This window comes from Eschrichtius robustus, chromosome 19, assembly GCF_028021215.1.
Source record: "Eschrichtius robustus isolate mEscRob2 chromosome 19, mEscRob2.pri, whole genome shotgun sequence".
NCBI lineage: Eukaryota > Metazoa > Chordata > Mammalia > Artiodactyla > Eschrichtiidae > Eschrichtius > Eschrichtius robustus.
Genome location: NC_090842.1, coordinates 36,272,257 through 36,287,957, shown reverse-complemented (window position 1 = coordinate 36,287,957; position 15,701 = coordinate 36,272,257). Strand labels below are relative to the sequence as shown.

Here is a 15,701-nt window from a genome sequence, read left to right as displayed (position 1 = left end):
ACACCCGTCATGTCAGGAGACGAGGGCGCAAACCAGAATCACTGGGCAGAATGTCTGGGGTCCCCTAGCAGACTGGCACCCCAGGCAGCTACCGGCCGGCCCATCCCTCAGCCAGGCTCTGAGGACGAGGCAGCCAAGGTCTAAGTCCTATCCCTGCTCTACCATGAACTCTGGAGACTCTGTAGAGAAGAAGCAGAGTTTAAAGAACAGCAGGGTGACCAGTTGTCACTGCTCCGCTTCCAGTTCACCACGTGACCATAGATAAGCTGCTTGACCTGGGCAAGGCTCAGTTTCCCTACTCACTCAGCAAAGACTGAATAAATGCCTACTGTGTTCCTCTAATGAGAGCGTAACACCTACACTATGCCAGGCACAGTTCAAAGCATGTATGTATCAACTCACTTAAACCTCACATCATCCTGATGAGCTCAGTACTATTATTGATGCATTTTACAGACCAGACCTGGTTCTTCCTACTGAAAAGACGACCCTGAACAAGACAGCTGAGCTCTCTGCCCTCCAGGGTGAACACGCCCATCCTTAAAGGAAGGATAATAAAAGAACTGACCTCCTAGGGTCATCTGAGGCTTAACTAAGACAATACATTAGAGTTGCTAGAATAGTACCTTGAATGCAGTAAGATAAACTATCTGTTATTAGATAACAAAATCAAGACAACAATATCGCTTTTATCCTACGGATGTCTTATGTGGAATAAAGGTGGCTACAGATGTGCAAGATGGAGAGCTATCAGGACAACGCAGCAGTCAGAACTGACACTGCCAGTGGTGGGGCCATGGTTGTCATTCCCACTGTCAAAGGAAGCGCTGCCAGAGAGGAGCAGGGCAGTGGGTGGGGCAAAGGGGGACGACGGGAAGCTTCTTATCTTCACAGGGTCTCCACTCTTGCTTCAGAAGGAGAAGTCTGAGGTCAGCTCCCACCCTTGTGGGGCAAGATAGCCTCTTTGTCAGCTCCCAAGGTCAGATGAGCCCCAACTTCCCTCCCTCGGTGTGGGAGGCTCTGAGGCTGCAGAGCCAGCTCGGGCTGCTTTGGGAAGAAAGAGCTGGGGTCCCTCCTCTACCTACCCAGGGAGGCAGGCTGGGGACCCCAGAACACCATGACAGAGGCTCTGTCACAACAGGGCTGGGGGACGCTCTCCTCCTGCTCACCTCCGTCGTGCCTCTGAAGGGCAGAATTTCCAGGTCGTGGTTCAGGGAGCCGCAGTGGAGCCCCTGGAGGTACCTGAGAAGGACAGGGAGCTAAAGAGACAAGTGGCCGGGCCGCAGGCCCTCCAGCCTTCCCAGGTTTGGAAGGGAAAGGCTTGCATTCCATGCTGAGAAATTTGGTCTTGATCCTCCATTTAATGGTAAACCACAGGAGGCTTTTTTCATTTCCTTCCTCCCTTCATTTCTTTTAATCCAGCACGTGCGCTTGGTAAATATTTGAACAGAACAAAAAGAAGAAAAGGTGAAAAGCGAGTCTCCCTCACATCTTTGACCCTTGGTTGCTTTCCTCGGAATCAGTCACTAATAGAGTTTCCTATGCACGTATTCAGAAATAATCTAGTGATATATGTATACGTGCAGCAGATATAGGTTTATACTGGTTTTTTTTTTCTTTTTTAAATTTATTTAATTCATTAATTTACTTTTTTTTTAACATCTTTATTGGAGTATAATTGCTTTACAATGGTGTGTTAGTTTCTGCTTTATAACAAAGTGAATCAGCTGTCTTTTAGGACAACTGCCCTGGCGGCGGTACACAGAGAGGAACAGAGAGGGTGAAGGCTAGAGACAGGGAGCCAAGGGCAGGGGCGGTGGGCACAGTTTAAGCAGGAGGTCACAGCCCAGAACTGGCAGTGGAGATGGAGAAGAGAAGGGAAATACAAGAGCTTTTTAGGAGGTGGAGTCGTCCAGGGTTGCTGACCAGTTAGATGTGGAAGGTGTCAGAGGCGGAGGCGTCAGGCTCCTTGGGATGCACAGTTCAGTGATGCCGTTAAGCTTAACTGGGAATTTGAGAAGAGGAGCAGGCGGGGTGGGGGCGGGGTTAGCAGGGTCCTCAGGAGTCGGCATTGGACCTGATGTTGAGGAGCCCGCAGGACAACTGGCTGGAGATAACCGATTTATACACCCGCATGTCTGTGCCCCTCAGCACTGTTACAAGGGGCACATTGCAAAATCAAGCCAACAGTCGAAGGAGGCCAGAGTCCAGCAGAGTTGGAAGCACAGCTGCAGCAATCAGGGCACTTTTCCTGGATCCTCCACTGACTAGACTTCACTCACGATTTCCAAGTGCGTGTCTCGAGCAGGTCCACCCCCAGGATCCTGGGAGGGAGAGGCCGCAAAGCGCAAGGAGGGGTGTGGGTGGGAGGCGGGCGGCCCGCTGGGCTGTGAATCCAATCTCCTTCCCTCTATGTTGCACAACTTCATCACCCCATGTGTTTTACTTTTTGACTTAGGGGTTAGGAATTCATTAACGCAAAGTTTTAAAGTAACATTTTTGGAAGGGGAGGGTTATTTTGAGCTAAAATAGCATAAGAGTTAAGCCTGAAGTTTCTGAAAGCAACTGGGTTCAAATTCTGGCTCCGTCATATCTTAGCAGCTGAATGATTTTGGACAAATTATTTCACCTCTTGGGGCCTCACCTGACTTGCCTAGAAAATGGATATGGTAAGAATATTTCTTTCCTGGCGAGAAGGAAACACAGGGATGCATGTAAGTGAGCACACAGCCAGAGTTAGCAGTTGTCAAGTCACTCTTAGCAGCGAGGGGTCCCTCCGCAAAGCAGCCACACACCCCGACGTCCTGCCCTACCCCTCCCGGAAGCTTACCGGGCCTTGTCATACTGGCTTCCCGTGAGAATGTTTCCCCAAATGCTCCCCCCATGATCCAGGCCTGCGGGGGGACATAGGCCAGGCCTCCGTGCACCCTCACTGAGCCCTCCAGCAAGTGCGTCTGCGGTGGAGTGAGTCTAGCCTCAGGACCGGGGCAACCAGGGCACAGACCCCGCCTGGCTCAGCAGACACGGTGCCCAGGGCCCCACTGTGCTCCGGGAGCCTGGGGGCTCTCCCATGTAAACGGGATCTTAACACGGTCCTGCCAGGCCCACTGGTGAGGCTGAGGGAAGGCCTGAGGACGTGGGGCAGTATTGGGAGTGAAACCAGACCTATTCCTGCTGTGACTGAATCCAAGGTTTGCATTGAAGTCACCCCATACTTTTTTTCTCTTATTTCCCCAGCCCCAATCCCTAGCAAGGAGTGCCTCCCTGATGTTTGCCGTGAGATGGAAAGTTCCAGGCCATCTCTGTCTATCCCTGGATATCGCAGAATTATTACTAGTTTTTTAGGTGTGATAATGTCATCATGGTTAGATGGGAAAACGCCCTTATTTTTTGGACATCATGATGAAGTATTTAGTGGGAAAAGTGTCATAATCTCTGTAATTTAAAATACTTCTACAAAGTATGTTTCTACGTAGATGTGGCAAATATGCAAACCTTATATCAACTCTTGAATCTCGGTGGTGGGTATACGGGTCTTTACTGTAGTGTTCTTCCTGCTTTTCTGTATAATAAATTTAAAAGCACACATTAAAAAAAATCAAGGCCATAACCCTCATGCCCATGACCCCAGCAGAGGACCTCATCATCATATACTTCTTTCTCTTTCTTATCCTGTGCTCCCTACTTCTGATTTGAAGACAGGCTTTAATTTAATAAGAACAAAACTTTAAAATGACATCTTTTTGTTTTCCTTTATTGGAAGGAGAGCGATTGGTTCATTTGAAGAGGAAACTGACATGCCCCTGGCCATGTAGAAAGGCGGCCCTGAATGGAAGCCGCCAGGAAACGTAGCTATTATGAGAAGCAGAGCTCTGACGTCAGCTAGACTGGGTGTCAGCCCCGGCTCCCCCTCTCACCTGATGGCGACCTTGGGCAAGTCACCTCTCTCAACCTCATTTACACGTATATAAACTGACGTTAATGTCTGTGCCTTCCTCATGGGGTTGCTTTCAGGTCGAAGGAAAACAATGGGAAGCTCTGAGCACAGGGCCTGGCATGCAAGTACTATTCAAACTATTTTTCCTGTTTAAAAAAAGTGGAGTCTTTCTTCTCCCCAGCTGCAAAGAAGTTGGGGAAAGGCCATCACATGTGGAGCCAAACAAATGAACCATCAGACTGATGTATTAGCAGAGAACTGCTATGGACAACATGGCCACTTTCCTAGTAGGTGATGAGTTTAGCTATGGACATTCAGAAGGAGGAGCTGAGGGAGAAGCACAGTAAAGGAAGGACACCAGCTAGTTTTCCCAACCACTGGGAAGGAGGGACTATGGGCAAAGTAGGGAGGGGGAGGGAGAGAAGCCCCAGGACAGGGTGAGACTGAGGCTGAATATGGAAGTGCTGGCGAGACCCCGGTGGGGAGGGAGCCATACACATATACCAGGGGTCGTGGCCGTTTTACGGTGTTGTTCTCTAGGAGGTGTGCAACATGACCTCAAATGTTTTGGGGAAATGGGTTGGTTTTTTTGGAAACTGGGGTGGGCTGAGCCACATGCCTGCACAGCTGCAGACGATGCAGACCTCCAGAATGTCCAGAGGCAATGCAGTTAGACGGTTCAGATCTCAATGGCAGGGCCCCCGGCAGGCATGTGAATTCTGCTGCTGGAGGGGGACTGAGACAGTCCCATCCCATCCGCTGGCCTCCTCTCCTCATCCCCTCCCTCCCTCCTTCTCCTTCTCTCTCCCTCCACAGTTCACTCCCGATGCTGTCTCCCAAGGGACACGTGTCCCACTCTGAGTCTGGCTTCGTGAGATGATTTTTGTTATCATATTAAATGTTGAGATGCCCTGTATCATCACCTTGGTAGCTGGTTGATTACAACACAGGGTGGGGAAAGCATGGAGAACAGATGAGGATGGATCTCCAGGTGTCCTAAGAGGCAGTACCCCCAGTTGCAGGGTGAAAGGGAAGCACATTCATAACTCACCTCCCCCTCGGTGCATGCTCAACTGTTTTCAATTTTTAAAAACTCTATTGGCTTAGACCCCTTCGTGGAAGAAAGTGGTGGTGCGACTTACTGGTGGAACTGGAGACTGGGAGCCCCTGGTCCTCCTGGGGGTGGACATGCATGGGCCACAAGACACTTACCTCCCCCAGGATGGCTGACAACAGGCTGCTCTTGCCATTCCCTGTGTTGCCACAGACCCCTAGCATGGTCCCCTGCAAAGCCAAGGAGGACAGACCGGCGTTGGGACAGGTGACTCACCCAGGGCAGGTCTATTGTCTGAACACAAAATGACAAACAGAAAACAAAATACCCACATGCACCCGCAAGGCCCCTCAGACAAACAAAGCTCAAGAGGAGCTCAGAGGCCGGTCTGTACAGGTGGGATGGGGCAACCTCAGAGGAAGGAAATTGCATGGGAGTGGCGGAGAGGAATCATGGCTAGATGGTCCTGTCAGGCAAGAAACCCAAATTCCAGATCTGCATCTGTTCTAGTCTATGTTCCTGGGCAAGTCACTTAGACTTTCTGTGCCTTGGTTTCTTCATCTGTAAAATAGGGATAACGAAGCCAACCCCACCGAACTGAGCATACATTCATTCATTTATTCATTCATTCATCAATCAAATAGTCATGTGCATTTCTTCTGTGTACCAAGTAATGAAGAAAAGAACTCTCATTAAGCTTACAACTAGTGGGGAGAGACAACCCATGAAATAAATAAGAAAACAAATAAATAATTTCAGATGGTGGTAAGTGATATAAGTAAAATGAAATTGGCTACCATGACAGACAGTTGGAGGTTAAAGCAATGTTAGATGAGCTGGCCAGGGAAGGCTTCTTAAAAGCACGTGTCATTGCAGCTGAGACCTGAATGACAAGAAGGAGAGAGATATAGGAAGATCTGGAGGTTTCACACCATGGGAACAGCAGGAGCAAAGGTCCTGAGACAGGAACAATGTTGGCTGCCAAAGAGCGGTGAGAGGGCTGGTGTGGAGGGAACGAATGGGAGACAAGCTTGGAGATGTGGGCAGGTGCTCAGGGAGACTTGGACTCTATCCTAAGTGCAGTGGAAAGTCACTGAAGGGCTTAAGCAGGAGAGTGACTTGAATTGGTTTAAGCAGGAGATGTGATGTGCTCCAAGGACAAAGAACAAGATAAACTCAAAGGGTCAATATTGCCAGAACAAAGAGTAACGGGACTCCTATCACTCTGTCACAATGTGACCATTGCAATGTCCCAGAGCCCTCCCAAGCAGCATGCCCTGTCCCTTTCCCATCCCATATAAGGAAAGACATTTGCCCCGTTCTTCTCCCACTCAGCACACTGAAAGTATACATACTCTGCCCAGTCAGCAGATGACTTGCAGGTTCCCTGGCTATAAAAGGAGACAAGCAACCCATGCTCATGGTCGACCTTCCCTGGCTACCGGGAAGTCAGCCCGCTGTTCTTGCAGCCACCCTTCCCTTTAATAAACTCTATCTTCCTTACATTCTGCCTTGTGCCTGGAAATTCTTTTCCAACCTGCGCTCGGACCACCACAGGAGAGTGACTTGAATTGGTTTGTTTTAGAAAGCTCCCTCTGTCCACTGTGTGTAATGGACTGTAAGAGGGCAAAAGTGGAAGCAGAGAGGCTGGGAAGGGGGCTCTTAGAGGAGCTGGGCATGGCATGTTGGTGGCTGGGGCTAGGGCAGTGGAGGGGGCTGTGGTGAGAGGAGGCTGGTCCGGGAGAGATGCTGAAGCAGAGCTGCCAGGCCTTGCTGACGGACTGGATTGGTGGGAGGAAAAGACAGGAATCAAGTTTGACTTCCAGGACCTGGACCACTGGAAAGATGGTGATGCCACCTCCTGAGATGGGGAAGACATGGGGAATGGGTCGGAGAGGGTGAAAACCAAGAGTTCTTTTTCTGTCTTGTTTTGTCTGAAATGTTTGGTAGGCATTGAAGAGGAGACAGTAAATAGACAGTTGAGTCTGGAGCTCAGAGGAGACTTCAAGGCTAGAGATAATACCATAGAGATGGAACTTAGAGCCGTGGGACTGCAGGTGATCACCAGGGGGGAAAGTATAGATATCTAATTGACATTAGATATTCATATTAATTGATATTACTGTTAATATTTATTACTCTTAGATGTCTATATTGATTACTATTAGATATTTATACCTGTTTTAGATATATCTATCTTAGATATAGATCAATGTCTACATTCTATATCTATATTATTATTAGACATTAATATCTATAATATTTTACCAGATATTAATAGATAATAGAGAAGAGAAGCGATTTGGACAGAGCAGGGAAGCCAGCCCTTGCAAATATGAGTCAGAGAAGAAGCCAAATAATGTCAGTTCACAGAATAACCAAATTGAAACACGTAGCACAGTGCTTGGCACACACTAGGAACTTAATAAATGTTAGTTTAGTCTCGTTCCCCTTATCCTTGGTCCCTCCAAAGACCAGCGCACACACAGCTTGCTGTTCTGTTTTTTGTTTGTTTGTTTGTTTTTGTTTTTGTTTTTTTAGATGACTTTGAAACATCCACTTACATCCATTTTAATGAAGAATTAAAGGATACACTGTGTTAAAGACATATTTAAAAGATTAGCAGTGGAATAAGACAGATGAATCAAATTTTGTTGTAGCCTAAATAATTACAAGAGACTTTGAAAACATAGTGTAATTCATGTTTTCTTTCCATTTTAAAAACTTCTATCCATTGCCTCTATCTTTGGTGTCACTGCCACCAATAAACACAGTATACGGCTTAGAAACCTAATTACTATCTTCAACTAGGAAAAAGTAAATTAACATTATTTCTTTAAAAGTAAGATATAAAGAATGTGGTCCAACTTAATTTTGTCTCATGGTCCCACAGTATTCTTAAATATCATGCCAAAATGTAAAAGTTTAAAAGGGAACATCACCATTTGTCATGCTATTACAAAACAAGTTTAGATGATCAACCGATTTACCCTTAAGTTTGAAAGACTTCCTATTTGCCCTCCATGGAAATTTTCTTTTTCTCTCTCTCTCTCTCTTTTTTTCTCTCCATGGAAATTTTCTATTTTAAAGGGAGATCTTGGAGAGGGCAGTCTTTAGCCAAGGAAATGGTAGGGCGCCAGGTCAATCTCCCAGCCTCAGGCCCCAAAAGTCTGGCAGCCAGCCCGCCTGCATGGCCCAGATGAGGCTACCTTTGACACCACCCGGTTTATCTTGTGCAACTCTGGGGCCCGGGTGTCCCCTTTGTCTTCTGGCCTGAGGGCACCCAGAGGAGCTGAGCCCTGGTCATCCCCTCAGGAGTGTGTCCATTCTTCTCCAGCTCCAAGGCTCCATTGACGATCCCGGGCAGGTCTTTCTCCACGACAAGGTGGCCTCCCCCCAAACCACTGTTTTGCTGGGGTCTTTCAATGCCTTGACATATATGACAGGGCTCTCCTGGAGGAAAATTTTCTGTACAGAAGAAAGGAAAGGAAGGGAGGAGGAATTCAGTTCTTTAGTCCAGTAGGAATATGTACCCATTTTACTGGCCTGCCCATTGGCCTGGTTTATGAAATTCTAATAAATCGTAAAAGTCTGAAGAACCACCATCAATTAGAAGAGGCTAGATTTGCTGGCGAAAATTCTACATCAAGGTTTTTCAGATCTCAGACGACCAGGCCACTCTTTCATGTTTGTAATCTTCCTGCACTATGAGTTATTTCCCATTTTATTTTACATCAACTAATGGCATAAATTACATTAGTCTCATCTTAAGTGATAACAGCTGTTGAATCGCAATATTGATGGGCAGTTTTTCTCATTAAATTTCTTTTATAAGTATTAAAAGTAAAAGGTCTGCCCATGCACCGTTCTGTGAGAGATGCTGTTTGGGGTCCTATATTTCAAAATGTGGCCATTGGCAGATCACTTCTCTCTGCATCTCCATCTCCCTGTCTGTAAAACACAAAAGTTGAACTGCATGAATTCTAGCACCAAAAAAAGGTGGGTGAGAAGTATGGTCTCACTGATCAAATTATATTCACATGCCTCCACCTGGAGATATGCTCAGAAAGAGATCTAGAAAGACACTTACAGACATTTTTGGACAATTGGTTTTATCTTTAGGTAGTAAATGCTGAGCAATTTTAGTCTCTGTATCTTTTTGCCTTGTCTGAATTTTTACAATGAGTATATATACAGCATCTTACAAAAACACAACAAAAAGGTATTTTCAAAAGAAAAAAGATACTCAGCCATCAAAAAAGAATGAAATAATGACATTTGCAGCAACATGGATGGACCTAGAGATTATCATACTAAGTGAAGTAAGTCAGACAGAGAAAGACAAATATTATATGATATCACTCATATGTGGAATCTAATTTTAAAAATGATGTAAATGAACTTATCTACAAAACAGAAACAGACTCACAGACTTTGAAAACAAACTTATGGTCACCAAAGGGGAAAGGTGGGCGGGGGAGGATAAATTAGGAGTTTGGGATTGGCAAATACATACTACTATATATAAAATAGATAATCATTAAGGACCTACTGTATAGCACAGGGAATTCTAATCAATATTCTGTAATAACCTATACAGGAAAATAATTTGAAAAAGAATGCATATATATATATATATATATATATTATATATATATATATATATGAACTACTTTGCTGTACACTTGAAACTAACACAACATTGTAAATCAACTACACTCTAACATAAAATACAATTAAAAAAAGAAAACAAGAGGTGGTCTGTTTATTTTTTTAATTGGACCTCAGGTATATTGAATTGAATTAACAATAACATTTGAGTCAAGGCATATAGTTATCAGTGGGAATTGCATGTCCCACTTTATTTCGTTTAGCTAGTTGGGCACTTACTTCTTTAGCTATTTTTACTAACATAATGAATATCTGTGAGCCCACCACTCAACCCAAGAGCCATGACTCTTACCGATCGATGGGGTCCTTCCCCATCTTATCTGCCCACTTGGTGTGGACAAAGCCCTCCTCACTTCCAAGCCCTCCCCTTGTGTAACCACTGTCCCAGAATTTGTGGTTTTCATTCCCTTGTTTTAAAAAAACACAAAGATCATGCTGACCTAATGTGTCAGTGTGACAAAATCAATGTCTGGACATGAATCAACACTGATAAACTGGGTTATGGGGAACAAAAACAGGGTGTCCTTGACCCCCAAATAGTCTAAGCAAATTCTCAATCTATAACTTTATTGATGCCATTCAGTGATTTTTCACTTATTTTTTTTTAATAACCAGTGCAAAGGAAAAGGTGATCTGGAGTGCCGGCCCAGGGACCTTGTCTGGAGCCCCAGTGTGCAGCCTCAGCAGCACCTAGCAGCCAGCTCACCTCGTACCTGCAGCCACCTGCAAGGAGGCGGCCTCACTGAGGGCTCACAGCTTCCTTCTCCCTGCACGCTGCCCTCCAAACTGGCTCCTCGGTATAGCCCAGGGGGGCACTGAGAAACACCACAGTGAGAATAACCAGTAGGGTTCCTGCTCTCAGAAGGTTACAATCTGGTATTGGAAACAGGCAAGGCACAAGTGAATTAACAATCAAGAAGATAACATCAGCTCACATGAGGGCTGTGAAGCCAATAAAGCAGAGCCTGGGGGCAGGGCTGGGCCACAGCGGATGGGCTGGTCAGGGAGGGCCTGTCTGCCAAGGCGACTTTTCTTTTATTTTCCTTTTTCTTATTATTGAGCTGAGTGATGATGACAAGGCAGAGGAACAGTAAGTGCAAAAGCCCTGAGGCTGGAATGAACTTGGCTTGTCTGAGTAACACCGGAGAGTCCTATACTCGCCAACAGCCTCAGGAGCTCCCCTAACCTCTCAGCCGTGGCCACTGGGGCCCCTGCTACCTCCGCCTCCCTACTGGTGCCCTAGTTCTCCCACCCTCTCCTTCTGTGCGCGTGTCCACCTGCAGGGGTGGGCAGAGATGAGGATGTTACAGCCTGGGCTCAGGAGGGTGGGTAGGGATGTTGGCTGCAGGAATGACCAGGGAGACAGCTGGAGAGAGGGCCCCTGAGGCTTTGAGGAAGTGCAGCTCAGGGTCTGAGATCATTGCCCTGACCCCTCCCCTTCCTCTCCACCGTAAGTACACCTATCTCACCCTTTCCCACTCTCCAGCTGTCTCCCTGGTCATTCCTGCAGCCAACATCCCTACCCACCCTCCTGAGCCCAGGCTGTAACATCCTCATCTCTGCCCACCCCTGCAGGTGGACACGCGCACAGAAGGAGAGGGTGGGAGAACTAGGGCACCAGTAGGGAGGCGGAGGTAGCAGGGGCCCCAGTGGCCACGGCTGAGAGGTTAGGGGAGCTCCTGAGGCTGTTGGCGAGTATAGGACTCTCCGGTGTTACTCAGACAAGCCAAGTTCATTCCAGCCTCAGGGCTTTTGCACTTACTGTTCCCTCTGCCTTGTCATCATCACTCAGCTCAAAAGTCGCCTTGGCAGACAGGCCCTCCCTGACCAGCCCATCCGCTGTGGCCCCAGCCCTGCCCCCAGGCTCTGCTTTATTGGCTTCACAGCCCTTCATGTGAGCTGATGTTATCTTCTTTGATTGTTAATTCACTTGTGCCTTGCCTGTTTCCAATACCAGATTGTAACCTTCTGAGAGCAGGAACCCTACTGGTTATTCTCACTGTGGTGTTCTCAGTGCCTGGCAGGTGGTAGGTGTTCACTAAATTTTTTTTTTTTTTTTTTTTGGCAACTTTGTGCAGCTTGCGGGATCTCAGTTCCCCGACCAGGGATTGAACCCAGGCCACTGCAGTGAAAGCCTGGAATCCTAACCACTAGGCCACCAGGGAACTCCCCACTAATTTTTTTTTTAAATAAATGAATGAGTGAATGAATGATATAGATTAGGGACTGCACACATTTAAGTGAGATGACTATAAAATGCTTTTAGAAATCAGTTTAGAGTTTTTCAATTCCGATGCCTGTAGGAGCAAGACCAGAAGCGTAAAGAAGTGAAGGAAGCAATTGCTAAGAGGATGAATGAACTAAAAAAAAATAAAAAAATTAAAAATTAAAAAATTTTTTTAAAAATTAAAGAAAAAAAATCATTAAAAAAAAATTTTAAAAAAGAGGATGAATGGTAAGACAGACCCAGGCCTGGCAGTGAGATAGGGGTGGTGGAGGCTGCAGCAACCCCACCTGAGTGCCCTGACTGAACGCAGGTCAGCTATCTCCAGCTGCTGTGGTGGCCATAGGAGAACACGGGTCCACTGTTGCCGGATTGCCTGATTATTCAAGAGAATCCAGAAATCTGAGTTTTTAACAGACAATTTCTAGTTTTTTAAATGCCAGCAACAGATACAATTTTTTAAAAGCAAAACCATCAGCGTAACTCTACACGCACCTAGACAGGGTCTGCAGGTCACCTGTCTGAGATGTGGTTTGGATCCACTGTCCTAAGATGTCCTTGGGGCCTGGGAGCCGGCCTGACTCATCTGTCTTCCCAGGCCCACACCAGCCTGGGAACAGTAGGTCACTGAGTTAGAGGGTCCCTCTCCAGCCAGGCTGAATTCTGCCTTGGCCCAGGGTCACATTCAGGAGGACTATCGTAGCGATGAAGGCAGATGAGCATGCGGAACAAAGGGCTGTGAGTCCAGGCCTCTGACAACTCACCTTGAACCTCTCCGAGGCAGACCTGGACATTGCGAGGCCTTTGACTGTGAAGGGTACTAAGACCACTGACAGCCGCATGGGATTCAGGGTGGCCACGGTGGTGAAGGCCTGGAAGAGGCGGAGAGGAAGCAGTGAGTGTCGCAGCCCTGTCCTGCTCCCCCCACCCCCTGAGACCCCATCCCTGAGCCTCAAGCCACAGAGGCAGACCCTGCAGCTTCCAACAAGCAGGTCCTTCATACGGCGGACACCAAGCTGGTATTTCGGGGAGACTGGGAAAAGTGGGGGAAAGAGCACTCATCTTAAAGTCGCTGAGTGAAGGCCTGGTCGCTTTTGTAGTTTAGCTACTGGGTTATTCTGTAACTTGGACAGGTGACCCTCACCACAAGCTCAGTGTCCCCATTGGCATAATGCCCCAAATCCTAAAGGTGGTACAGGAATAGTTGGGAAGCACTGAAAAATTACATGCGAGAGAGCTTTGTCTACTGGAGACGGAGCTTTGTACTATTATTGTTGTTAAAATCATATCTATTCTTATTTGCCTTAGATACTCTTTTCTTTTCTAATATTTAAAATCCCCCCACACAAAAAAACAGAAATGTAGATCAATGGAACAGGATAGAAAGCCCAAAGATAAACCCACACACCTATGGTCAACTAATCTATAACAAAGGAGGCAAGAATATACATGGAGAAAAGATAATCTTCAATAAGTGGTGCTGGGAAAACTAGACAGCTATACGTAATTAGAACACTCTCTAACACCATACACAAAAATAAACTCAAAATGGATTAAAGACCTAAATGTAAGGCCAGACACTATCAAACTCTTAGAGGAAAACATAGGCAGAATCGTAGCAATGTCTGTTTTGATCCACCTCCTACAGTAATGAAAATACAAACAGTAATAAACAAATGGGACCTAATTAAACTTAACAGATTTTGCACATCAAAGGAAACCATAAACAAAATGAAAAGACAACCCACAGAATGGGAGAAAATATTTGCAAACGAAGCAACTGACAAGGGATTAATCTCCAAAATATACAAACAGCTTATGCAGCCCAACATCAAAAAACCAAATAACCCAAACAAAAAATGGGCAGAAGATCTAAATAGACATTTCTCCAAAGAAGACATACAGATGGCCAAAAAGCACATGAAAAGATGTTCAACATCACTAACTATTAGAGAAATGCAAATCAAAACTACAATGAGGTATCACCAGTCAGAATAGCCATCATCAAAAAATCTACGAACAATAAATGCTGGAGAGGGTGTGGAGAAAAGGTAAACCTCCTACACTGTTGGTGGGAATGTAAATTGGTACAACCATTATGGAGAACAGTATGGAGGCTCCTTAGAAAACTAAATATAGAACATGATATGATCCAGCAATCCCACTCCTGGGCATATATCCAAAGAAAATCATAATTCAAAAAGATACATGCATCCCAATGTTCATGGAAGCAACCTAAATGTCCATCAACAGATGAATGGGTAAAGAGATATGGTACATATATACAATGGAATATTACTCAGCCATAAAAAAATGAAGTAATGCCATTTGCAGGAGCATGGGTATTATCATACTAAGTGAAGTAAGTCAGACAGAAAGACAAATATATGATATCACTTATATGTGGAATCTAATAAAAAATTATACAAATGAACTTATTTACAAATCAGAAAGAGACTCACCAATCTCGAAATCAAACTTATGGTCACCAAAGGGGAAACAAGGGGGGAAGTGATAAATTAGGAGATTGGGATTAACATATACACCCTGTTATATACAAAACAGATAACTAACAAGGACCAACTGTATAGCACAGGGAACTCTACTCAATATTCTGTAATGACCTATATGGGAAAAGAACCTGAAAAAAAATGGACGTCTATATCTATATCTGAGTCACTTTGCTGTACACCCAAAACTAACACAACATTGTAAACCAACTACATTCCAATAAAAATTTAAAAAGAAAAAGAAAAAAAATCTTCCTAAGCATCAAGCCTAATCCATGCCTCACCCTCTCAGGAGACCTCCCCTGACTACAGCAAACCACCTTCGGCTCTCAGGGTCCCAGAATGTGACCTCCTGTAGGTACCCTGGGGACCTTCCAATTCATGACGTTCATGGCCCATCTCCACCCCCTTCTGGGTCCAGCTTAATCTCAATTCCAACGGAGCAGGAACGCTTTGGTCCAGCCTGGCAAGGTGTGAGTGCAGCGTGACCCTAAAGTTCCACTGAGCGTTCCCCTTACACAGCCTGCCGTCCACCCACCAACTCGCCGGGGTGTTTCCCTGGTGTGTGCCGGGGCCTAGCAGAGGTGACTGCCGTCTGGAGCGCAGAGGAGCCCTTGGCTGCAGACTCTCAAATGCTCCCCCTCTTGCTTCAGTTGCCGTCTCCTGGCCTCCCTGGCTGGATTCCAACCTCTCTAAGAGCAGCAAAGTGTCCTATTCTCAAAGAATTGGATTCCTAACCTTGAAAGGCAGCTGCTGCTTCCCAAGGCCAGGGTCAGACCACAAAAGAAAAGACAGAAGAAGCTAGGCTTTTGTATTTGAAATGCATTTTCATTTCCCTATTTTGGGATCAGAGGAACTCCCCACTTTAGGATTTTCAACCTCAGCGTCGTCCGGGTGTTAACCGCACATTTCACCTCCCCTGCACCCCCAGATGACTGTTTCCCCTGCCCCACAGCTGCTTTGCAAGGGATATCAGTTCCTCAGATGGACTGAGAAGGAAGAAACCTGGAGACCCTAAAAGTCTGGAAGATCAAGATCAATTTGTATTATTCATTTGCAAAATCTTCAGACCTTTCAGGGGCCTAGACTAGCAAAGGACACATGAGAAACCTCCCTATCAATGTGGGGGAGGAAACAAAGTATCCCAAACACTCACTACTGAAGCTGTGAGTTTCAGCCGTAAGCCTGTGTGGATGAGGAATGTCACTACTGAGGCCATGGAGGAGGCTGTGAACAAGGTAGCAGTGGTCAGGCTCCAGATAAACCCACACTTCTCCAAGAGCTCCACTTCCTTTCTTCTGAGAT

General features: G+C 46.1%; 1 protein-coding gene across 1 annotated transcript in view; it reads right to left on the bottom strand.

Annotated features, from left to right (window-relative positions):
* ABCC11 (ATP binding cassette subfamily C member 11) overlaps positions 1-15,701 on the bottom strand; it is a 60,257-nt gene that overhangs the window by 28,595 nt on the left and 15,961 nt on the right. Inside the window, 9 exon segments of the mRNA XM_068527111.1 lie at positions 1,170-1,242; positions 2,831-2,882; positions 2,885-2,954; positions 5,150-5,221; positions 8,201-8,287; positions 8,290-8,348; positions 8,351-8,459; positions 12,651-12,758; positions 15,553-15,701. Of these exon segments, the coding sequence (XP_068383212.1) occupies positions 1,170-1,242; positions 2,831-2,882; positions 2,885-2,954; positions 5,150-5,221; positions 8,201-8,287; positions 8,290-8,348; positions 8,351-8,459; positions 12,651-12,758; positions 15,553-15,701 (779 nt within the window).